The sequence below is a fragment of the Hemiscyllium ocellatum genome, chromosome 46, assembly GCF_020745735.1.
Source record: "Hemiscyllium ocellatum isolate sHemOce1 chromosome 46, sHemOce1.pat.X.cur, whole genome shotgun sequence".
NCBI classification, from domain to species: Eukaryota; Metazoa; Chordata; class Chondrichthyes; order Orectolobiformes; family Hemiscylliidae; genus Hemiscyllium; species Hemiscyllium ocellatum.
In genome coordinates, this window is record NC_083446.1 from 5,184,081 (window position 1) to 5,209,539 (window position 25,459).

At 52.8% G+C, this 25,459-nt stretch overlaps 1 protein-coding gene across 3 annotated transcripts in view; it reads left to right on the top strand.

Moving 5' to 3' along the window:
• The first annotated feature begins 2,480 nt into the window (after positions 1 to 2,480).
• LOC132836106 (vascular endothelial growth factor A-like) overlaps positions 2,481 to 25,459 on the top strand; it is a 28,126-nt gene continuing 5,147 nt past the window's right edge. The window contains exons 1-6 of one of the 3 annotated variants that reach the window (XM_060855376.1): positions 3,845 to 4,195; positions 8,161 to 8,222; positions 10,172 to 10,214; positions 11,371 to 11,567; positions 21,798 to 21,871; positions 25,049 to 25,081. In XM_060855376.1, the coding sequence (XP_060711359.1) occupies positions 8,193 to 8,222; positions 10,172 to 10,214; positions 11,371 to 11,567; positions 21,798 to 21,871; positions 25,049 to 25,081 (377 nt within the window). In that variant the 5' untranslated portion in view covers positions 3,845 to 4,195; positions 8,161 to 8,192. Of the gene's footprint in view, positions 2,950 to 3,844; positions 4,196 to 8,160; positions 8,223 to 10,171; positions 10,215 to 11,370; positions 11,568 to 21,797; positions 21,872 to 25,048; positions 25,082 to 25,459 lie in introns of those variants that run through there. The other 2 variants (XM_060855375.1, XM_060855377.1) reach the window with 2 other exon arrangements.

Sequence of the window (25,459 nt, forward strand, 5' to 3'; positions counted from 1 at the left end):
TCCCTGGAGCGTCGGAGGCTGAGGGGTGACCTTATAGAGGTTTATAAAATCAGGAGGGGCATGGGTGGGGTGAATGGGCAAGTTTTGTTCTCCAGGGGGTGGGAGTCCAAAACTATAGCAGGATGTCATTAAAGTGGAAAGAGTGTAGAAGAGATTTACAAGGATGTTGTCAGGATTCAGGGTCTGAGTTATAGGGAGAGGTTGGACAAGCTAGGACATTTTTCTTTAGAGCGTGGGAGACTGAGGCGGGGGATCTTATAGAAGTGTGTAAGATCATGAGAGGCACGGACAGGGTGAATACACTCAGTCTTTTTCCCAGGGTTGGGGAATCGAGGACTAGAGGGCATCAGTTTAAGGTGAGAGGGGAAAGATTAAAAGGGAACCTGAGGGGGCAACATTTTTTACACAGAGGGGGGGATGCAGATGGAATGAGCTGCCAGTGTAAGTGGTTGAGGTGGGTACATTAACAACATTTAAAAGGCATTTGGACAAATACATGGACAGGAAAGGTTTGGAAGGCTAAAGGGAGGGAAATGGGGTTAGCGTGGATGGATGTTTTGGTCAGCATGGACCTGTTTGGGTGGAAGGGTCTGTCTCCGTGCTGTAGGACTTGATGACTCTAGAGGGGCATAGGTTTAGGGTGAGAGGGGAAAGATTTAAAAGGGACTTGAGGGGCAACCTTTTCACACAGAGGGTGGTACGTGTATGGAATGAGCTGCCAGAGGAAGTGGTGGAGGCTGGTACAATTCAGAAGGCATCTGGATGGGTATATGAACAGGAAGGGTGTAGAGGGATATGGGCCAAGTGTTGGCAAACGGAACTAGATTAATGTAGGATATCTGACCAGCATGGACGAAGGGTCTGTTTCCGTGCTGTACAGTTCTACGTTTCTTTGCAAATGACCGACCAAACCAGGCCAGTGTACCCTCTCAGACACAAAAACAGAAATGGCTGGAAAAGCTCCGCAGGTCTGGCAGCATCTATGGAGAGAAATCAGGGTTGATGTTTCGGGTCTGGTGACCCCCTTCCTCAGAACTGAGTCCACCCTCTCTGCAAATTGCAGAGCAAGGTTGAGTGGGAGATCTACGGAGGTATGGCATTGAGGATACATTAGAGGTTTGGATTAGGAATTGGCTGGCTGGAAGGAGACAGAGGGTAGTAGTTGATGGACTATGTTCATCTTGGAGTGCAGTTACTAGCAGTGTACCACAAGGATCTGTTTTGGGACCATTGCTTTTTGTTATCTTTATAAATGATCTAGAGGAAGGGCTTGAAAGCTGGGTAAGCAAGTTTGCGGATGACACAAAAGTCGGTGGAGTTGTGGATAGTGAGGAAGGAAGTGGTAGGTTACAGCGAGATATAGATAAGTTGCAGAGCTGGGCAGAAATGTGGCAAATGGAATTCAATGTAGCTAAGTGTGAAGTCATTCACTTTGGTAGGAGTAACAAGAAGATGGATTACTGGGCTAATGGTAGGCTACTTGGTAGTGTAGATGAGCAGGGGGATCTTGGTGTCCATGTACACAGATCTCTGAAAGTTGCCACCCAGGTAAATAGTGCTGTGAGGAAGGCATATGGTGTACTGGGCTTTATTGGTAGAGGAATTGAGTTCCGGAGTTCTGAGGTCATGTTGCAACTGTATAAGACTCTGGTGCGGCCTCATCTGGAGTATTGTGTGCAGTTTTGGTCGCCATACTATAGGAAGGATGTGGAGGCACTGGAACGAGTGCAGAGGAGGTTTACCAGGATGTTGCCTGGAATGGTAGGAAAATCTTATAAGGAAAGGCTGAGGCACTTGGGGCTGTTCTCATTGGAGAAGAGAAGGTTTAGGGGAGATTTGATAGAGGTGTATAAGATGATTAGGGGTTTAGATAGAGTCGACACTGAGAACCTTTTACCGCTAATGGAGTCAGGTGTTACTAGGGGACACAGCTTTAAATTAAGGGGTGGTAGGTATAGGACAGATGTTAGGGGTAGATTCTTTACACAGCGGGTTGTGAGTTCATGGAATGCCCTGCCAGTAGCAGTGGTGAACTCTCCTTCTTTATGGTCATTTAAGCGGGCATTGGATAGGCATTTGGAAGTTATTGGGCTAGTGTAGGTTAGGTAGGATTCGGTCGGCGCAACATCGAGGGCCAAAGGGCCTGTACTGCGCTGTATCTTTCTATGTTCTATGTTCTATGTTCTATCTCAGCAAAGTCCAGGCACCAATAATGATCCCCGAATCAAAAGCTGACTTGCTGTGTACCAATGTCCTACAATGTCAGAAAGGAAGGAAGTTTTCTCTCTCTCTCTCTCTCTTTCTCCAGTGAAAGCAGACAGGTTCGGCACAATACTGTGCCTGAATGCAGTTCAGTCCCTGGCTATTGAGCTAAGGGAGGCAGATTGAGTCCTGAGTCTGTGGTTGTAATGCCAGACTGCAGTGGGCAGGAAGGAGTTAAGCTGAGTCGGAATCATGTGAAGGCGGTGACAGTGCACAGAGAGAGAGAGAGAGAGAGAAAGGGAGGTGGGCGAGAATGAAGGAGAGGCTGTTTCTGTGCAGGCCACTGAGAGTGACTGTATGCAGTGTCAGGATAGGAGCTGTCAGAGTTGTGTGAGTGCACTGGGTGTTTGACTGGTTATCCTGCACCTCCGCTGGGGAATGCCTTTGGGATTTTTCCCGGAATCTCCCTCGACCATGTTTTTGGGGAAAGCAAGGAAGTGAACAAGAGGAGAGAGAGAGAGCAGTCAATTCTCTGCTTCTCCCTCTGTGACTGTCACTGGGAGAAGGGGACATGGACTCTGTAACCCAGAGCCTCGGCTGAAGCAGCACTTTGCAAAGGCACCCAGCCCCTTCCCCAGTTCCCCCCACCCTGGGATCCGAATGATCTTTGTGAAGATGGATGTAACTTCAACCCTGACAATCCTGCACTGGCTACTCGCACTGTCCCTTCGCTGGTCCTCTGCCAAGGTAAGTCTTGACAAATGAGACTGGATGCTCTGAGGGGGCTTTGGTGGGAATTTCAAAAGGCATGGACGGTGATGGGAAGGGTCCCTTTTATTCTCTCCAGCCTATTTCCCTCTTCCACCAGAGAACCACAGAAGTTTTCCCAACTTCTCAGAGACCAGCCTCTCTCACACGATCACTTCAATGCAGCCTCCTCTCTCTCTCTCTCTCTCTCTCTGTGCTGCTGACAGTTCGGAGGTTATCAGCTGGTACTCTCTGAGCTGCCCCTACTGGTTTCACCTGCCTGCAGGTAGGAACCCTTCCCCTCCCCAGTACCAAAGTAAGATGTGGGCCACAGCAAGGCAGATAGATTGGTGTTAGTGAGTGGTACACTGTGAATGACCTGTCTGTGACTGGGACAGTGTCTGTATGTGTGACCCTGTGTCTCTGTGACTGTGTCAGTGCATCTGTATAACTGTATCTCTGACTGTCACTGTGTGAGTCTGTGTGTGTCTGTAACTGTCACTGAGTGACCCTGTGTCTGTCTGTGCCTGTCATTGTGTCTGTGCCTGTCTGTGCCTGTCATTGTGTCTGCCTGTGACTGTGACTGTTGCTCTGTGTGACCCTGGGTGTTTGTGATTGTGTATGTGACTGTGTGCACGCACCAGACTTTACGTGCACAAATGAGGCTGTATCCCTGTAACACAATCTCACACTGTAAATGCTGCACTGTTAGGTCCTGAGTCTAGTTCTGGGATCTTGAGTGTCTCTCTCTCTCTCTCTCTGTCTGTCTGTCTCTCTCTCTCTCTCTTCCTGTGTCTCTCTCTGTCTCTCTCTCTGTCTGTCTGTCTCTCTTTCTGTGTCTCTCTCTGTCTCTCTCTCTCTTTCTGTGTCTCTCTCTGTCTCTCTCTCTGTGTCTCTCTCTGTCTCTCTCTCTCTGTATCTCTCTCTCTCTGTCTCTCTCTCTGTCTCTCTCTCTCTCTCTTTCTGTGTCTCTCTCTGTGTCTCTCTCTGTCTCTCTCTCTCTCTCTCTCTCTGTGTCTCTCTCTGTGTGTCTCTCTCTCTCTCTCTCTGTCTCCGGGACCTATCAGTTCTGGTGTCTGTGCTGACCTCTCCAGAGAAGTTGGTTTCAGCTGGGGGGACAGCTGTTACTGAGACGCTTCGAGGAGTAATTCCCTGTTGAAAGAGGAGGATGAATTGAAGGTGGGGCGTGGGGAGTGTGTGGAGACTGACAGCAGAGCCCCTCTGCCCCCTGTCCTTTGAGACTGCAGTGAGTAGGAATGGGGGGGCGGGGGGAGAGGGAGTTTTCTGTCTGTCTGTCTCTGCATGTTTCTCACAGTCAGATTTTTAATGGAATGGATTTAGCTGAGTGAAAAATGCTCTAGAATCCCATTGTGGTCCAGGGCTGAGTAGGCAAGGGTCCCTCTTCGATCAGGTGGGACTGCAGAGTGGGGGGAAGGTGGGGTGTGTGTGTAAATTGATTAATGCCAAACTGAGCGCTCAGAGCTGCAGGGTGAGGTGCGTTTCAAAGCAGGCTTGTGTGTAGAGCAGCAGCGGAGAGAGCCTTTCCTGGCCATTAACCGAGTCGATGCCCTGCCTGTCCCAGAAATTCATATTGGCAGCAATCCCCGCCTCACCTCCTGGCCAGGGCTGTGAAAATTGTGCATTTGCTTAGCGCCTTTCTCCTCTTCTCCAGACCCCCCCTCCCCCCAACAAACAGAGCCGAGGGAAGCCTCCTTTCCTGTTTGCACACAGCTAGCTCCCAGAATCGAGCAGAGCTCGATGAGGTTTGGTTGGGGGTCTGGTTACCGGTCACCCCTTGCCCCCTCTTTGAGAAGTGCCTGGCTGGTCAGACAGTACAAGTGCAAGGTGGCATTGCCCCTCTGTCGCCACCAGCAATGCCAGCCTGGGTGATGCGGCCAGGTCTCTGGGAGGGGGAGATCTCTGACCCTTGGACCTGTGAATAGATGAGAGAGGGAGAGTTTGGGTGGACTGCAGCTGACAGTTCAGTGCCCGCTGGGGGTGACCCTGCCCCTCCAGTTGTACCCCTGGGGTTCTGTCCTAGATTAGATCAGGCTACGTCATCAGAACCGGGGCCAAACCTGAGTCTGATTCTGTCCGACACCACTCACCAGTATTAGCCGATGTAACTCACTCCCAGGTAGCTGATAGTCCATTCGTAACCGACTCCCAACCCCTCGATTAGATTCCAGTCTGTAACTCACTCCCGGGGTATCTGTTATTCTGTATATAAACCACCCCGAACCCTTCGATTAGATTCCAGTCTGTAACTCACTCCTGGGGATCTGTTATTCTGTATATAAACCACCCCGAACCCTTCGATTAGATTCCAGCCTGTAACTCACTCCCGGGGATGTGTTATTCTGTGTATAAACCATCCCGAACCCTTCAATTAGATTCCAGTCTGTAACTCCCTCCCGGGGATCTGTTATTCTGTATAGAACCCCACCAAACCCCTTGATTACATTCAATCAGTAACTTGCTCCCAAGGGTCCGTTCTTCTGTATATAATCCCATTCCGAACCACCTGATTAGATTCCAGTCTTTAATTCACTCCTGGAATGTATTATTCTGTATATAATTCCATTTCGAACCACTCGATTAGATTCCAGTCTGTAACTCACTCTCAGGTATCTGATAGTCCATTTATAACCCACCTCAAACCCGTCAATTAAATTCCAGTCTGTGAATCCCCCCCAGGTATCTGTTATTCTGTGTATAATACACCCCCGCCAAACCTCTTAATGAGATTGCACTCTGTGTATGTGTTAGACTCTGTCTGTGAAGTGGCCCTGTGTTTGAGTGTGTTCGGGTTCAGTGGTTTGGAATCAGAGAGGGTGATATGGTGTACTATTCTCCTGAACCTGGGACCAGATACCCAGAGCAAGGCATGGTGGAGCTTGGGAAAGTCAGGCATGTTGTTCTCTGTGTCTTCCTCACTGCCCCCTCAGCTGCCTATTCCCCACTCCCTAACGTCCCATCTCTGTGTGTGCCTCACTGACAGACTGTACTGTCACTGTTCAACTGAAGCAGTCCAGGAAAGTACTGCCTGACTAATACAAGCAACTACTCCCCCTCTCTTTTTCTCTCTTTCTCTCTCTCTCTCTTTCTCTCTCTCTCTCTTTCTCTCTCTCTCTTTCTCTCACTCACATTCTCACATGCACTGATTCTCTCTGGGGTAAGGGCAAACACCCCTCTCACTGTCCGCCTCTCTGATTTTCAGCACAATAAGTAAGATGGAGCTTTACATTCGGTTTAAAACAATAGAGGGAGCTTTACTCTGTATCTAACCCCGTGCTGTCCCTGTCCTGGGGAGTGTTTGATGGGAGACAGTGTAGAGGGAGCTTTACTCTGTATCTAACCCCGTGCTGTCCCTGTCCTGGGAGTGTTTGATGGGGGACGGTGTAGAGGGAGCTTTACCCTGTATCTAACCCCGTGCTGTCCCTGTCCTGGGGAGTGTTTGATGGGGGACGGTGTAGAGGGAGCTTTACCCTGTATCTAACCCCATGCTGTCCCTGTCCTGGGGAGTGTTTGATGGGGGACAGTGTAGAGGGACCTTTACTCTGTATCTAACCCCGTGCTGTCCCTGTCCTGGGGAGTGTTTGATGGGGGACAGTGTAGAGGGACCTTTACTCTGTATCTAACCCCGTGTTGTCCCTGTCCTGGGGAGTGTTTGATGGGGGACAGTGTAGAGGGACCTTTACTCTGTATCTAACCCCGTGCTGTCCCTGTCCTGGGGAGTGTTTGATGGGGGACAGTGTAGAGGGACCTTTACTCTGTATCTAACCCCGTGCTGTCCCTGTCCTGGGGAGTGTTTGATGGGGGACAGTGTAGAGGGACCTTTACTCTGTATCTAACCCCGTGCTGTCCCTGTCCTGGGGAGTGTTTGATGGGGGACAGTGTAGAGGGACCTTTACTCTGTATCTAACCCTGTGCTGCCCCTGTCCTGGGGAGTGTTTGATGGGGACAGTGTAGAGGGAACTTTACTCTGTATCTAACCCTGTGCTGTCCCTGTCCTGGGGAGTGTTTGATGGGGGACAGTGTAGAGGGACCTTTACTCTGTATCTAACCCCGTGCTGTCCCTGTCCTGGGGAGTGTTTGATGGGGGACAGTGTAGAGGGACCTTTACTCTGTATCTAACCCTGTCCTGGGAGCTTTAATTTCAACGAGTAAAGAGTTGTTTTGAATGAGCCTGAGGGTAACATTTCTGCACACTGGTCTCACAGTGATCTTGAGGTGAGTGGACAGTGCCATTCTGGAAGCCACGACAGAGGGCTGAGATGATACCGGTAGGCACTCCTTTCGCTGCTTTAGACATCCTGATAACAGATGCTCCGAATCCCTCCCTGGAAATGCCGCTTCTGCAGCTTTCGGGGTCTTGGGGAGAGATGTCCTGAAGTCGATGGGGATGCTGCATTGTAACATTTCCTCTGGCCTCCTGCTCACCCACCACCCCGTTTGGCGTCAGGAGCATGTTTTATGACACAGGGCCTGACTCCAGGTGATGCTGACCTGAGATAAGACACGAGTGTCAGAGCATCTGTCCTTTCTGTGGATATGTGCAAGTGTCGCTGCTGATGAATCCTGGAAGGAGCAGAGGCATCTACGTGTCTGTGATAAGGACAGGAGGGTTGGACATTGCTCTGACTCCACCCCATGGTCTTTTAACTGAAATACTAATTGTCCCAGTACATCTCTCAGCAGATGTAACTGAGATCTGTGGTTGGGAGGGGCTGTGGGTGTGTGTCCCGCTCTGTGGGACCTGCTGCCTGGAACCTCCAAAGGAATGTGTTTTTACATCTCTCTCTCACACTCTCTCTCTCTCTCTCACACTCTCTCTCTCTCTCTCACACTCTCTCTCTCTCTCTCACACACTCTCTCTCTCTCACACACTCTCTCTCACACACACACTCTCTCTCACACACACTCTCTCTCTCACACACACTCTCTCTCACACTCTCTCTCTCTCACACTCACTCTGTCTCTGTCTCTCACTCTATCTCTGTCTCTCTCTCTCTCACACACACACTCTCACTCTTTCTCTCTCACTCTTTCTCTCTCTTTCTCTCTCATTCTCTCTCACTCACTCTCTCTCTCACTCTCTCTCTCTCTCTCTCTCTCTCATTCTCTCTCACTCTCTCTTTCTCATGCAACTGCTAATGCACTTGTTGCTGACTGCGCTGCTGCCCAACTGCTTCCCGGTTTTTATTCCAGACCCCACTTTGTCAAGAGAGCTTCATGAAAGTATGAAGGATCTGCAGAAAGGACACAGGGGTGTGAGTGCAGTCAGCAACTTGGGACCAGTGGCTGGTGTTTGAGGGACCAGGTATCTGTGGTGCACTATCACCATCTGCTGGTGTACAGTGCAACTGCAGCTGCAACAGAAATGACTGAGGGACAGCACGATTCCCCCTCACATCTTCTCCCTCCCCACCCACACTCACCAACTGAAGGTTTTGCAGACAAGGGAGCACCCATCTGGCAGTGTGACCACACCTGACAATACGTCATTCAATTTATCACTGATCTGTGCCTCAGCACTGACCCTCCGACAGTGCGGCGCACCCTCAGCACTGACCCTCCGACAGTGCGGCACTCCCTCAGCACTTACCCTCCGACAGTGCGGCACTCCCTCAGCACTGACCCTCCAATAGTGCGGCACTCCCTCAGCTCTGACCCTGCGACAGTGCGGCGCTCCCTCAGCTCTGACCCTCCGACAGTGCGGCACTCCCTCAGCACTGACCCACCGACAGTGCGGCGCTCCCTCAGCTCTGACCCTCCGACAGTGCCCACTCCCTCAGCACTGACCCTCTGACAGTGCCCACTTCCTCAGCACTGACCCTCTGACAGTGCCCACTCCCTCAGCACTGACCCTCCGACAGTGCGGCACTCCCTCAGCACTGACCCTCCGACAGTGCGGCGCTCCCTCAGCACTGACCCTCCGACAGTGCGGCACTCCCTCAGCACTGACCCTCCGACAGTGCGGCGCACCCTCAGCACTGACCCTCCGACAGTGCGGCGCACCCTCAGCACTGACCCTCCGACAGTGCCCACTCCCTCAGCACTGACCCTCTGACAGTGCCCACTTCCTCAGCACTGACCCTCTGACAGTGCCCACTCCCTCAGCACTGACCCTCCGACAGTGCCCATTTCCTCAGCACTGACCCTCCGACAGTGCGGCACTCCCTCAGCACTGACCCTCCGACAGTGCCCACTCCCTCAGCACTGACCCTCCGACAGTGCCCACTCCCTCAGCACTGACCTTCCGACAGTGCCCATTTCCTCAGCACTGACCTTCCGACAGTGCCCATTTCCTCAGCACTGACCCTCCGACAGTGCCCACTCCCTCAGCACTGACCCTCCGACAGTGTGGTGACCTGGAGATTCTCTTTACACCATTCGCCCTGACCCTCCCATAGTTCAGGCTTCACTGAGACCCAGCCTCGAACGTACATTTCGGGTGGTGGGGGTGAGAGTTCCTGTTTCCACTCCCCCCTGTGAAGACGTGCCCCTGGCATTGTTCCAGAAGGTTCCGGCTTGGAATGAAAGCTCCTGCCCGTTGACCTGGCCTCTGACTGACCTTCCCTTCATCAGGGACAGTGGTGTCCCTCACTGTCAACCCACTTGACTCCTTTAACTCCTCACTACGGACGTCTCTGACAGTCGAGGGAGTGTGAGCTCACTCTGTGTGACCTTTGCACCCTGCGTTGGTCCAGCTGTACCCTGTGTGAGGGAGGCATCTCCTGTTTAACCCTACAGGGGGCAGAACTGAGCACTGTCCCTCCACAGGGAGTCCGGAGAGCCCGAGCACACTGTGGGAGAGATGGCTCGGATAGGGATAGTCTGCCTCAAGGGGCAGAAGGGGCTGTGTCTGGTCCCTTGCCCGGTTGTTAATGGTGGACTGAATGCTCTGGTCTGTGCGCAGACTTGCCCCCGTCCCTAGTTGCCCCCACCTTGAGTAGGTGGGGGTGATCTGCCATCTTGAACCGCTGCAGTCTGTGCGCTGTGGGTAGACCCACAATGCCCTGAGGGAGGGAATTCCGGCGACACTGAAGGAACGGCCGATAGGTTTCCCTGTTGGGATGATGAGCAGCTCCGAGGGGAACCCGCCCTCGAGGGGAACCCGCCCTCGAGGGGAACCCGCCCTCGAGGGGAACCCGCCCTGTGGTAATCAGCTGTTTGAGCTCTTCACGCTGCTTTCTAATCAGAGTTTTCCCTCTTTCAGACTCCACGTTACCCACTGCAGACACAGCAGCAGACAAACCAAGGTACGTACTGACCCGTCTCTCTCTCTCTCTCTCTCTCAATATTCACCCTGGGGACCCCCAGTTATCTCCCTCTACACTGTCCCCCCCATCAAACACTCCCCAGGACAGGGACAGCACGGGGTTAGATACAGAGTAAAGCTCCCTCTACACTGTCCCCCCCATCAAACACTCCCCAGGACAGGGACAGCATGGGGTTAGATACAGAGTAAAGCTCCCTCTACACTGTCCCCCATCAAACACTCCCCAGGACAGAGACTGTAGGGGGTTAGATACAGAGTAAAGCTCCCTCTACACTGTCCCCCATCAAACATTCCCCAGGACAGGGACAGCATGCGGTTAGATACAGAGTAAAGCTCCATCTACACTGTCCCACATCAAACACTCCCAGGACAGGGACAGCACGGGGTTAGATACAGAGTAAAGCTCCCTCTACACTGTCCCCCCATCAAACACTGTCAGGGCAGGGACAGCACAGGGTTAGATACAGAGTAAAGCTCCCTCTACACTGTCCCCCATCAAACACTCCCCAGGACAGGGACAGCACGTGGTTAGGTACAGAGTAAAGCTCCCTCTACACTGTCCCCCATCAAACACTCCCCAGGACAGGGACAGCACGGGGTTAGATACAGAGTAAAGCTCCCTCTACACTGTCACCCATCAAACACTCCCCAGGACAGGGACAGCACGGGGTTAGATAGAGTAAAGCTCCCTCTACACTGTCCCCCCATCAAACACTGTCAGGGCAGGGACAGCACGGGGTTAGATACAGAGTAAAGCTCCCTCTACACTGTCCCCCATCAAACACTCCCCAGGACAGGGACAGCACGTGGTTAGGTACAGAGTAAAGCTCCCTCTACACTGTCCCACATCAAACCCTCCCAGGACAGTATCTAAGTCTGATTGAGGGGTTTGGGGGAGATGGGGTGGGGGGTGAGAGTGGGGGTGGGTCCAGATATCCAATGACTGATCCCCAGGGTGTCTGTGTCTCTAATGTGCCTGGGAAGTTGGGATGTCTCATTCATCCTCCGAATGACAGGATCTGGCGTGACGGGCCTGTCCTGCCCTCCGAGTGCAGGGTTGGGTGGATTGGGTCCAGGAAGGGGGCGGAGGGGAATGGGCCAGGGTGTGAGTTGGTTTCTCGCTGTCTCTCCCACAGTGATGAGCTGGATGGATGTGTACTGGCATTCCGTCTGTCAGACCCGTGAGACTCTCATCGCCATCAGTGGGGAGTATCCCAACGAGGTGGAGTATATCTTTGTGCCTTCGTGTGTCCTGCTGACCCGGTGTTCAGGGTGCTGTAACGATGAGAAGCTGCAGTGTGTTCCCACAGTCACTGAAACCATCCTCCTGCAGGTACGGCCCACTCTCCAAACGGAGCTTCCTCTCGGGGCCAGGCTCTACGGTCAGGCCCGTCCCGCTCCCTCGGTGCTGACCCTCCGACAGTGCCCACTCCCTCAGCGCTGACCCTCCGACAGTGCCCACTCCCTTGGCACTGACCCTCCGACAGTGCCCACTCCCTCAGCGCTGACCCTCCCACAGTGCCTACTCCCTCAGCGCTGACCCTCCGACAGTGCCCGCTCCCTTGGCGCTTACCCTCCGACAGTGCCCACTCCCTCAGCACTGACCCTCTGACAGTGCGGCACTCCCTCAGCACTGACCCTCCGACAGTGCCCGCTCCCTCGGCACTGACCCTCCGACAGTGCCTGCTCCCTCGGCACTGACCCTCCGACAGTGCCCGCTCCCTCGGCACTGACCCTCCGACAGTGCCCGCTCCCTCAGCGCTGACCCTCCGACAGTGCCCACTCCCTCAGCACTGACCCTCTGACAGTGCGGCACTCCCTCAGCACTGACCCTCCGACAGTGCCCGCTCCCTCAGCACTGACCCTCCGACAGTGCCCGCTCCCTCAGCACTGACCCTCCGACAGTGCGGCACTCCCTCAGCACTGACCCGTCGACAGTGCGGCACTCCCTCGGCACTGACCCTCCGACAGTGCGGCGCTCTCTCAGGACAGACAGTCTGACAAACCAGATTTGGTAACACCCTGTGTTACTGAGTAGACCCTTCGAGACAGACGCCGTGTTTGTGTGTCATGGGAGGGGGAGCATCACAGTGTGTGACGAACATCTCTCCCAGTCCCTCAACTCCCTGACGCTGTAATCCCTGTCCCTCAAGCATCCATTTCCCTGTAATCCCAGTCCCTCGTCTATCCCTGTCCCTATTCCTCATCTATCCGTGTCTCTGTAATCCCTATTCCTCATCTACCCCTGTCCCTGTAATCCCTATTCCTCGTCTATCTCTGTCTCTGTAATCCATATCCCTGGTCTATCCATGTCCCTGTAATCCCTGTCCCTCGTCTATCCCTGTCTCTGTAATTCCTGTCCCACGTCTATCCCTGTCTCTGTAATCCCTATCCCTCATATATCTGTGTCTCTGTAATCCCTGTCCCTCGTCAATCCCTGTCCCTGTAATCTGTATCCTCATCTATCCCGTCCCTGTAATCCCAGTCTCTGTAATCCCTGTCCCTTGTCAATCCCAGTCTTTGTAATCACTGTCCCTTGTCAATCCCTGTCTCTATAATCCCTGTCCCTCGTCTATCCCTGTCTCTGTAATCCCTGTCCCTTGTCAATCCCTGTCTCTATAATCCCTGTCCCTCGTCTATCCCTGTCCCTGTAATCCCTATCCCTCATATATCTGCGTCTCTGTAATCCCTGTCCCTCGTCAATCCCTGTCTCTGTAATTCCTGTCCCTCGTCTATCCCTGTCCCTGTAATCCCTATCCCTCATATATCTGCGTCTCTGTAATCCCTGTCCCTCGTCAATCCCTGTCTCTATAATTCCTGTCCCTCGTCTATCCCTGTCCCTGTAATCCCTGTCCCTGTAATCTGTATCCCTCATCTATCCCGTTCCTGTAATCCCTGTCTCTGTAATCTCTGTCCCTTGTCAATCCCTGTCTCTACAATCCCTGTCCCTCATCTATCCCTGTCTCTATAATCCCTGTCCCTCATCAATCCCTGTCTCTGTAATCCCTGTCCCTCGTCTATCCCTGTCTCTGTAATCCCTGTCCCTCGTCTATCCCTGTCTCTATAATCCCTGTCCCTCATCTATCCCTGTCCCTGTAATCCCTGTCCCTCGTCTATCCCTGTCTCTGTAATCCCTGTCCCTCGTCTATCCGTGTCCCTGTAATCCCTGTCCCTTGTCTATCCCTGTCTCTGTAATCCCTGTCCCTCGTCTATCCGTGTCCCTGTAATCCCTGTCCCACGTCTATCCGTGTCCCTGTAATCCCTGTCCCTCGTCTATCCGTGTCTCTGTAATCCCTGTCCCTCGTCTATCCCTGTCCCTCGTCTATCCCTGTCCCTGTAGTCCCTGTCCCTGTAGTCCCTGTCCCTCGTCTATCCGTGTCCCTGTAATCCCTGTCCCTCGTCTATCCGTATCTCTGTAATCCCTGTCCCCCGTCTATCCCTGTCCCTGTAATCCCTGTCCCCGGTCTATCCCTGTCTCTGTAATCCCTGTCCCTCGTCAATCCCTGTCCCCGGTCTATCCCTGTCTCTGTAATCCCTGTCCTTCGTCAATCCCTGTCCCTGTAATCCCTGTCCTTCGTCAATCCCTGTCCCTGTAATCCCTGTCCCTCATCTATCCCTGTCTCTGTAATCCCTGTCCCTCATCTATCCGTGTCTCTGTAATCCCTGTCCCTCGTCTATCCCTGTCTCTGTAATCCCTGTCCCTCGTCTATCCATGTCTCTGTAATCCCTGTCCCTCGTCTATCCGTGTCTCTGTAATCCCTGTCCCTCGTCTATCCGTGTCTCTGTAATCCCTGTCCCTCGTCTATCCCTGTCCCTGTAATCCCTGTCCCTCGTCTATCCCTGTCTCTGTAATCCCTGTCCCTCGTCTATCCCTGTCTCCGTAATCCCTGTCCCTCATCTAACCGTGTCCCTGTAATCCCTGTCCCACGTCTATCCGTGTCTCTGTAATCCCTGTCCCTCGTCTATCCGTGTCCCTGTAATCCCTGTCCCTTGTCTATCCCTGTCTCTGTAATCCCTGTCCCTCATCTATCCGTGTCCCTGTAATCCCTGTTCCACGTCTATCCGTGTCTCTGTAATCTCTGTCCCTCGTCTATCAGTGTCTCTGTAATCCCTGTCCCTCGTCTATCCCTGTCCCTGTAATCCCTGTCCCTCGTCTATCCCTGTCCCTGTAATCCCTGTCCCTCGTCTATCCGTGTCTCTGTAATCCCTGTCCCACGTCTATCCGTGTCTCTGTAATCCCTGTCCCTCGTCTATCCGTGTCTCTGTAATCCCTGTCCCTCGTCTATCCCTGTCCCTCGTCTATCCCTGTCCCTGTAGTCCCTGTCCCTGTAGTCCCTGTCCCTCGTCTATCCGTGTCCCTGTAATCCCTGTCCCTCATCTATCCGTGTCTCTGTAATCCCTGTCCCCCGTCTATCCCTGTCCCTGTAATCCCTGTCCCCGGTCTATCCCTGTCTCTGTAATCCCTGTCCCTCGTCTATCCGTGTCTCTGTAATCCCTGTCCTTCGTCAATCCCTGTCCCTGTAGTCCCTGTCCCTGTAGTCCCTGTCCCTCGTCTATCCGTGTCCCTGTAATCCCTGTCCCTCGTCTATCCGTGTCTCTGTAATCCCTGTCCCCCGTCTATCCCTGTCCCTGTAATCCCTGTCCCCGGTCTATCCCTGTCTCTGTAATCCCTGTCCCTCGTCTATCCGTGTCTCTATAATCCCTGTCCTTCGTCAATCCCTGTCTCTATAATCCCTGTCCCTCATCAATCCCTGTCTCTGTAATCCCTGTCCCTCGTCAATCCCTGTCTCTATAATCCCTGTCCCTCATCTATCTGTGTCTCTGTAATCCCTGTCCCTCGTCAATCCCTGTCTCTATAATCCCTGTCCCTCGTCTATCCCTGTCTCTATAGTCCCTGTCCCTCATCTATCTGTGTCTCTGTAATCCCTGTCCCTCATCTATCCGTGTCTCTGTAATCCCTGTCCCTCATCTAACCGTGTCCCTGTAATCCCTGTCCCTCGTCTATCCGTGTCTCTGTAATCCCTGTCCCTCGTCAATCCCTGTCCCTGTAATCCCTGTCCCTCGTCTATCCGTGTCCCTGTAATCCCTGTCCCTCGTCTATCCCTGTCTCTGTAATCCCTGTCCCTCGTCTATCCGTGTCCCTGTAATCCCTGTCCCTCGTCTATCCGTGTCCCTGTAATCCCTGTCCCTCGTCAATCCCTGTCTCTGTAATCCCCGTCCCTCGTCTATCCCTGTCTCTGTAATCCCCGTCCCTCGTCTATCCCTGTCCCTGTAATCACTGTCCCTCGTCTATCCCTGTCCCGGTAATCCCTGTCCCTCGTCTATCCCTGTCCCTGTAATCCCTGTCCCTCGTCTATCCGTGTCTCTGTAATCCCTGTCCCTCGTCTATCCCTGTCTCTGTAATCCCTGTCCCTCGTCTATCCGTGTCCCTGTAATCCCTGTCCCTCGTCTATCCGTGTCCCTGTAATCCCTGTCCCTCGTCTATCCCTGTCCCTCGTCTATCCCTGTCCCTCGTCTATCCCTGTCTCTGTAATCCCTGTCCCTCGTCTATCCCTGTCTCTGTAATCCCTGTCCCTCGTCTAACCGTGTCCCTGTAATCCCTGTCCCTCGTCTATCCCTGTCTCAATAATCCCTGTCCCTCGTCTATCCATGTCTCTGTAATCCCTGTCCCTCGTCTATCCCTGTCCCTGTAATCCCTGTCCCTCGTCTATCCGTGTCTCTGTAATCCCTGTCCCTCGTCTATCCGTGTCCCTGTAATCCCTGTCCCTCGTCTATCCCTGTCTCTGTAATCCCTGTCCCTCATCTATCCGTGTCCCTGTAATCCCTGTCCCTCGTCTATCCGTGTCTCTGTAATCCCTGTCCCTCGTCTATCCCTGTCTCTGTAATCCCTGTCCATCGTCTATCCGTGTTCCTGTAATCCCTGTCCCTCGTCTATCCGTGTCCCTGTAATCCCTGATCCTCGTCTATCCCTGTCCCTCGTCTATCCCTGTCTCTGTAATCCCTGTCCCTCGTCTATCCCTGTCTCTGTAATCCCTGTCCCTCATCTAACCGTGTCCCTGTAATCCCTGTCCCTCGTCTATCCCTGTCTCTATAATCCCTGTCCCTCGTCTATCCCTGTCCCTGTAATCCCTGTCCCTCGTCTATCCATGTCTCTGTAATCCCTGTCCCTCGTCTATCCCTGTCCCTGTAATCCCTGTCCCTCGTCTATCCCTGTCTCTATAATCCCTGTCCCTCGTCTATCCCTGTCCCTGTAATCCCTGTCCCTCGTCTATCCATGTCTCTGTAATCCCTGTCCCTCGTCTATCCGTGTCTCTGTAATCCCTGTCCCTCGTCTATCCCTGTCCCTGTAATCCCTGTCCCTCGTCTATCCCTGTCTCTGTAATCCCTGTCCCTCGTCTATCCCTGTCTCCGTAATCCCTGTCCCTCATCTAACCGTGTCCCTGTAATCCCTGTCCCTCGTCTATCCCTGTCTCCGTAATCCCTGTCCCTCATCTAACCGTGTCCCTGTAATCCCTGTCCCACGTCTATCCGTGTCTCTGTAATCCCTGTCCCTCGTCTATCCGTGTCCCTGTAATCCCTGTCCCTTGTCTATCCGTGTCCCTGTAATCCCTGTCCCTCGTCTATCCCTGTCCCTCGTCTATCCCTGTCCCTCGTCTATCCCTGTCTCTATAATCCCTGTCCCTCGTCTATCCCTGTCTCTGTAATCCCTGTCCCTCATCTAACCGTGTCCCTGTAATCCCTGTCCCTCGTCTATCCCTGTCTCTATAATCCCTGTCCCTCGTCTATCCCTGTCCCTGTAATCCCTGTCCCTCGTCTATCCCTGTCTCTGTAATCCCTGTCCCTCGTCTATCCCTGTCTCCGTAATCCCTGTCCCTCATCTAACCGTGTCCCTGTAATCCCTGTCCCACGTCTATCCGTGTCTCTGTAATCCCTGTCCCTCGTCTATCCGTGTCCCTGTAATCCCTGTCCCTTGTCTATCCCTGTCTCTGTAATCCCTGTCCCTCATCTATCCGTGTCCCTGTAATCCCTGTCCCACATCTATCCGTGTCTCTGTAATCCCTGACCCTCGTCTATCCCTGTCCCTGTAATCCCTGTCCCTCGTCTATCCCTGTCCCTGTAATCCCTGTCCCACATCTATCCGTGTCTCTGTCATCCCTGTCCCTCGTCTATCCGTGTCTCTGTAATCCCTGTCCCTCGTCTATCCCTGTCCTTCGTCTATCCCTGTCCCTGTAGTCCCTGTCCCTGTAGTCCCTGTCCCTCGTCTATCCGTGTCCCTGTAATCCCTGTCCCTCGTCTATCCGTGTCTCTGTAATCCCTGTCCCTCGTCTATCTGTGTTTCTGTAATCCCTGTCCTTCGTCAATCCCTGTCCCTGTAGTCCCTGTCCCTGTAGTCCCTGTCCCTCGTCTATCCGTGTCCCTGTAATCCCTGTCCCTCGTCTATCCGTGTCTCTGTAATCCCTGTCCCCCGTCTATCCCTGTCCCTGTAATCCCTGTCCCCGGTCTATCCCTGTCTCTGTAATCCCTGTCCCTCGTCTATCCGTGTCTCTATAATCCCTGTCCTTCGTCAATCCCTGTCTCTATAATCCCTGTCCCTCGTCTATCCCTGTCTCTGTAATCCCTGTCCCTCATCTAACCGTGTCCCTGTAATCCCTGTCCCTCGTCTATCCGTGTCTCTGTAATCCCTGTCCCTCGTCAATCCCTGTCCCTGTAATCCCTGTCCCTCGTCTATCCCTGTCTCTGTAATCCCTGTCCCTCGTCTATCCGTGTCCCTGTAATCCCTGTCCCTCGTCTATCCGTGTCCCTGTAATCCCTGTCCCTCGTCAATCCCTGTCTCTGTAATCCCCGTCCCTCGTCTATCCCTGTCTCTGTAATCCCCGTCCCTCGTCTATCCCTGTCCCTGTAATCACTGTCCCTCGTCTATCCCTGTCCCTGTAATCCCTGTCCCTCGTCTATCCCTGTCCCTGTAATCCCTGTCCCTCGTCTATCCGTGTCTCTGTAATCCCTGTCCCTCGTCTATCCCTGTCTCTGTAATCCCTGTCACTCGTCTATCCGTGTCCCTGTAATCCCTGTCCCTCGTCTATCCGTGTCCCTGTAATCCCTGTCCCTCGTCTATCCCTGTCCCTCGTCTATCCCTGTCCCTCGTCTATCCCTGTCTCTGTAATCCCTGTCCCTCGTCTATCCCTGTCTCTGTAATCCCTGTCCCTCATCTAACCGTGTCCCTGTAATCCCTGTCCCTCGTCTATCCCTGTCTCTATAATCCCTGTCCCTCGTCTATCCCTGTCCCTGTAATCCCTGTCCCTCGTCTATCCATGTCTCTGTAATCCCTGTCCCTCGTCTATCCGTGTCTCTGTAATCCCTGTCCCTCGTCTATCCCTGTCCCTGTAATCCCTGTCCCTCGTCTATCCCTGTCTCTGTAATCCCTGTCCCTCGTCTATCCCTGTCTCCGTAATCCCTGTCCCTCATCTAACCGTGTCCCTGTAATCCCTGTCCCACGTCTATCCGTGTCTCTGTAATCCCTGTCCCACGTCTATCCGTGTCTCTGTAATCCCTGTCCCTCGTCTGTCTGTGTCTCTGTAATCCCTGTCCCTCGTCTATCCCTGTCCCTCGTCTATCCCTGTCCCTGTAGTCCCTGTCCCTGTAGTCCCTGTCCCTCGTCTATCCGTGTCCCTGTAATCCCTGTCCCTCGTCAATCCGTGTCCCTGTAATCCCTGTCCCCCGTCTATCCCTGTCCCTGTAATCCCTGTCCCCGGTCTATCCCTGTCTCTGTAATCCCTGTCCCTCGTCTATCCGTGTTTCTGTAATCCCTGTCCTTCGTCAATCCCTGTCCCTGTAGTCCCTGTCCCTGTAGTCCCTGTCCCTCGTCTATCCGTGTCCCTGTAATCCCTGTCCCTCGTCTATCCGTGTCTCTGTAATCCCTGTCCCCCGTCTATCCCTGTCCCTGTAATCCCTGTCGCCGGTCTATCCCTGTCCCTGTAATCCCTGTCCCCGGTCTATCCCTGTCTCTGTAATCCCTGTCCCTCGTCTATCCGTGTCTCTATAATCCCTGTCCTTCGTCAATCCCTGTCTCTATAATCCCTGTCCCTCGTCAATCCCTGTCTCTGTAATCCCTGTCCCTCGTCAATCCCTGTCTCTATAATCCCTGTCCCTCATCTATCCCTGTCTCTATAATCCCTGTCCCTCGTCAATCCCTGTCTCTATAATCCCTGTCCCTCATCTATCGGTGTCTCTGTAATCCCTGTCCCTCGTCAGTCCCTGTCTCTATAATCCCTGTCCCTCGTCTATCTCTGTCTCTATAGTCCCTGTCCCTCATCTATCTGTGTCTCTGTAATCCCTGTCCCTCATCTATCCGTGTCTCTGTAATCCCTGTCCCTCGTCTATCCCTGTCTCTGTAATCCCTGTCCCTCGTCTATCCATGTCTCTGTAATCCCTGTCCCTCGTCTATCCCTGTCTCTATAATCCCTGTCCCTCGTCTATCCCTGTCCCTGTAATCCCTGTCCCTCGTCTATCCCTGTCTCTGTAATCCATATCCCTGGTCTATCCATGTCCCTGTAATCCCTGTCCCTCGTCTATCCATGTCTCTGTAATCCCTGTCCCTCGTCTATCCGTGTCTCTGTAATCCCTGTCCCTCGTCTATCCCTGTCCCTGTAATCCCTGTCCCTCGTCTATCCCTGTCCCTGTAATCCCTGTCCCTCGTCTATCCCTGTCTCTGTAATCCCTGTCCCTCGTCTATCCCTGTCTCCGTAATCCCTGTCCTCATCTAACCGTGTCCCTGTAATCCCTTTCCCTCGTCTATCCCTTTCCCTCGTCTATCCCTTTCCCTCGTCTATCCCTGTCCCTCGTCTATCCCTGTCCCTCGTCTATCCCTTTCCCTCGTCTATCCCTGTCCCTCGTCTATCCCTGTCCCTGTAGTTCCTGTCCCTCGTCTGTCCGTGTCCCTGTAATCCCTGTCCCTCGTCTATCCGTGTCCCTGTAATCCCTGTCCCTCGTCTATCCGTGTCTCTATAATCCCTGTCCCTCGTCTATCCGTGTCTCTGTAATCCCTGTCCTCCGTCTATCCCTGTCTCTGTAATCCCTGTCCCTCGTCTATCCCTGTCTCTGTTATCCCTGTCCCTCGTCTATCCGTGTCTCTGTAATCCCTGTCCCTCGTCAATCCCTGTCCCTGTAATCCCTGTCCCTCGTCTATCCGTGTCCCTGTAATCCCTGTCCCTCGTCTATCCCTGTCTCTGTAATCCCTGTCCCTCGTCTATCCGTGTCCCTGTAATCCCTGTCCCTCGTCTATCCGTGTCCCTGTAATCCCTGTCCCTCGTCAATCCCTGTCTCTGTAATCCCTGTCCCTCGTCTATCCCTGTCCCTGTAATCCCTGTCCCTCGTCTATCCCTGTCCCTGTAATCCCTGTCCCTCGTCTATCCGTGTCTCTGTAATCCCTGTCCCTCGTCTATCCCTGTCTCTGTAATCCCTGTCCCTCGTCTATCCCTGTCTCTGTAATCCCTGTCCCTCGTCTATCCGTGTCCCTGTAATCCCTGTCCCTCGTCTATCCCTGTCCCTCGTCTATCCCTGTCCCTCGTCTATCCCTGTCTCTGTAATCCCTGTCCCTCGTCTATCCCTGTCCCTCGTCTATCCCTGTCTCCGTAATCCCTGTCCCTCGTCTATCCGTGTCCCTGTAATCCCTGTCCCTCGTCTATCCCTGTCTCTGTAATCCCTGTCCCTCGTCTATCCCTGTCCCTGTAATCCCTGTCCCACGTCAATCCCTGTCTCTGTAATTCCTGTCCCTCGTCTATCCGTGTCTCTGTAATCCCTGTCCCTCGTCTATCCGTGTCCCTGTAATCCCTGTCCCTCGTCTATCCCTGTCCCTCGTCTATCCCTGTCCCTGTAATCCCTGTCCCTCGTCTGTCCGTGTCCCTGTAATCCCTGTCCCTCGTCTATCCCTGTCCCTGTAGTCCCTGTCCCTCGTCTATCCCTGTCTCTGTAATCCCTGTCCCTCGTCTATCCCTGTCTCTGTAATCCCTGTCCCTCGTCTATCCGTGTCCCTGTAATCCCTGTCCCTCGTCTATCCCTGTCCCTCGTCTATCCCTGTCCCTCGTCTATCCCTGTCTCTGTAATCCCTGTCCCTCGTCTATCCCTGTCCCTCGTCTATCCCTGTCTCCGTAATCCCTGTCCCTCGTCTATCCGTGTCCCTGTAATCCCTGTCCCTCGTCTATCCCTGTCTCTGTAATCCCTGTCCCTCGTCTATCCCTGTCCCTGTAATCCCTGTCCCACGTCAATCCCTGTCTCTGTAATTCCTGTCCCTCGTCTATCCGTGTCTCTGTAATCCCTGTCCCTCGTCTATCCGTGTCCCTGTAATCCCTGTCCCTCGTCTATCCCTGTCCCTCGTCTATCCCTGTCCCTCGTCTATCCCTGTCCCTGTAATCCCTGTCCCTCGTCTGTCCGTGTCCCTGTAATCCCTGTCCCTCGTCTATCCCTGTCCCTGTAGTCCCTGTCCCTCGTCTATCCCTGTCTCTGTAATCCCTGTCCCTCGTGTGTCAGCCTTTCCAAAATGTCTCCTGCTTTTCTCTCTGTGTTACAGATTTTAAAAGTCAAACACCAATGGTCTAACCTGGTGGAGATACCGTTCACTCAGCACAGACGCTGTGAGTGTAGGTAAGGGGCTAACATTGTAGACTCTAGGGGAGCCCTCCCTGATCCGAGTTCTACACAGTCGGCCTTTCCCTGACTCGGGATCGTGGGTCCTCGGGGGCAGGATCCCGGATGCTGGGGTGTACCTTGGGACGGGCCCTACCTTCCACAGAGGGCCTTGACCCCTGTCCCAGGAGTGGGTGGGTGACCCTTAACCCAGAGTTCAGAAGTCACTACCAAACTGACTGGGGAGCCGGTGGTTGGAGCTGACAGTGCTGGAAGAATGGTGCTCCACGCTGTGTACCGCTCAGATCTCACTGAGGAACATGAGAGACTTTGAAAATGCGAGGTGCTGCATTTTGGGAAAGCAAACCTGAGCAGGACTTAAACACTTAATGGTTCCTGAGGAAGGGCTTATGCCCGAAACGTCGAATCTCCTGCTCCTTGGATGCTGCCTGACCTGCTGCGCTTTTCCAGCAACACATTTTTCAGCTCTGATCTCCAGCATCTGCAGACCTCACTTTCTCCTTATACACTTAATGGTAAGGTCCTGGGGAGTGTTGCTGAACAAAGAGACCTTGGAGTGCAGGTTCATAGCTCCTTGAAAGTGGAGTCACAGGTAGATAGGATAGTGAAGAAAGCGTTTGGTATGCTTTCCTTTATTGGTCAGAGTATTGAGTACAGGAGTTGGGAGGTCATGTTGCAGCTGTACAGGACATTGGTTAGGCCACTTTTGGAATATCGTGTTCAATTTGGTCTCCTTCCTATCGGAAAGATGTTGTGAAACTTGAAAGGGTTCAGAAAAGATTTACAAGGATGTTGCCAGGGTTGGAGGATCTGAGCTGCAGGGAGAGGCTGAATAGGCTGGGGCTGTTTTCCCTGGAACGTCGGAGACTCAGGGGCATGGATAGGGTGAATAGACAAGGGCTTTTCCCTGGGTGTAGGGAGTCCAGAACTAGAGGGCTTAGGTTTCGGGTGAGAGGGGAAAGATTTAACAGGGACCTGAGGGGCAACTTTTTCACACAGAGGGCGGGGCGTGTATGGAAGGAGCTGCCAGAGGAAGTGGTGGAGGCTGGTACAATGACAACATTTAAAAGGCATCTGGATGGGGACATGAATAGGAAGGGGTTAGTGGGAGGTGGGCTAAGTGCTGGCAAATGGGACTAGATTCGGTTAGGATATCTGGTCAGCATGGACGAGTTGGACCAAAGGGTCTGTTTCTGTGCTGTACATCTCTCTGTATGTGCTTTAAAAACCTTATGAATGTTGCTTGTGAACAATATTTGTTCATGAACGGAGCTCAATGGGAGGGGGAGACTACTGGTTAATGTGTGGTAGCACTGAAACATCAAGCTGAGTCCTGAGGTTCTGGTCAATTGGAAGTTAGGTCCATGTCCAGCATTGGCGATCCTGTTGTGAGAGAGCATCAACTGAGAGAGAAGATACCCAACTCTCAAGTAAGGTGTTGGCATGTGGCTGAGGATGGTGACCATCAGCTTGAGGGCTTTTGAAGGGGAAACTAGACATCAAGCTGAGATACCTTCCAGGACAAATGAGGCCAGGGCATGCTGGGAGATAAGTTTGCAGAAGACCCAGCAAATATTGAAGATGAAAAGGAAATGGCAGCGTGGGGATAGGAGGAGGCTGGATGGCTTTGGTCAGCAAGCCATCAGCTGGAAAGACGTGAAGTGAGTGGCCAGAGGAGGTTGCTAGAGAGACGGTGACTAATTGTTCACTCACGGGGATTTGATGGCTCAAGACTGGGAGGACATTGACTTGCAGGAACAGAGTGTGACGCTTGAGCCTCGAGATTCTTATCCTCAAATCGCGAGAGCTGGTTTCTCTCTGCAATCCCTGAGGGAATGTCGTCTCGAAAGCGGATGGGAATGAGGGAAACCAAGTCAGCTGCCGTGGAAAGATTCAGACGAGAGATGGAAAAGGGGACGGGAGTTATCAACAGACAACAGACTGCCTGAGCAGCTCAACCTCTGCCTGGGTACCTCAACGGGGCTTTTGAGACATCTGGCTGTTGCCAATACTGGTGAAATGATGCCCCACACCGTCACGGTCAAGGGTACACTGGTGTGCAGAGGGACCTGGGTGACCTTGTGCAGGAATCACAAAGAAGTTGGTATGTGGGTGCAGCAAGTGATGAAGATGGTGAATGGAATACTGTCCTTCGTTGCCAGAGGGATGGAGTTATGCTGCAGCTGTAGAAGATGATGGTGAGGAGTACTGTGTATAGTTGGGGGTCTCCTTACTTGAGAAAAGACGTACTGGCACCGGAAAGAGGAGGTTCATCAGGTTGGTTCTGGAGTTGAGAGGGTTGGTGTATGAGGAGACACTGAGTGGCCTGGGATTATACTCATTGGGATTTAGAATAATGGAGGGGAGGGGGGTGGAATCTTATAGAAGCACATAAAACGATGAAGGGAGGGGATAAGGTGGAAGCAGGGAGGCTGTTTCCACTGAAACTAGAACCAGGGCGCACGGCCTGAAAATAAAGGGGCAACAGGGGTTTCGGATGGAGCTGAGGAGGAACTTTTTCACCCAGAGGGTTGGGAATTCCCGGCCCAGTTGAGGCTACCTCGCTGAATTTGTTTTTAGACAAAGGTAGATTTGTGAACAGTAAAGGAATTAAGGGTTACAGAGTGGGGAGGTGGAGCTGAAAGATCAGCCATGATCAGGCGCAAGGGGCCGAATGGCCTACTCCAGTTCTGTCCGCTGAGTAGTGAGCCAGATGGAAGCGAACTGTTTTTTCTGAAAACCTGAACAGAGCCATCGCAGATCGCCATCAGAATCCCGCGTGTCTGCGATGGAGGGGCCAACAATGAACTGGACGCTGAACAGGAGAAAAACGCTTGAACTCAGTGCAATGCGGGCGTCAAAAATAACTCCTCAAACGCTCCCCTTTCCCTCTCCCGGAGTAGGGAATTCCCGGGGCCTGGGACGATGGAGGTTGGTTAGAAATCTGGGAGACTCTCTCTCGACAGGGGAGGGTGGAGAGAGATGCATTGTGGGTGGCAGGGGAGTTGGGAATTGTCCACCTCTGTCTGGTGAGCTGGCCCTGGGTCTTGGCTCTCACACAGACACACACGTGCACACACGCAAACACATACATACATACATACATATACACGCACATGCACACAGTGGTTAACTAGGCCTATGTTTGACTCTGTCTTGCTTTCTTCCTTCCAGACCAAAGAAAGATTTCAAACACGTCACATCAAGGTAAGGGGAGACATGAACTCTGTCATGCTAACCTCCTCACTGTCAAACTCAGCTGGGAACAGGTTTTTATTGGACAGCCTAATGTGCTGCTTAACCAATGAGGAGGTCTTGTCGAATTGTGGTCTTTTGATTGGACACCCTAATGCGCAGCTTAACCAATCAAAAGGACACAATTCAATAAGCACTCCTCATTGGATATCCTAATGTGCAGCTTAACCAATGAGGAGTGTTTGTTGAATTGTGACCTTTTGATTGGTTAAGTAGACGTTAGGTTGTCCAATCAAAAGACAACAATTCAGCAAAAGCTCTTCTTTAGACACCCTAATGGGCCTTTTAACCAATGAACAGATTTTGCTGATTTGTGGTCTTCTGATTGGT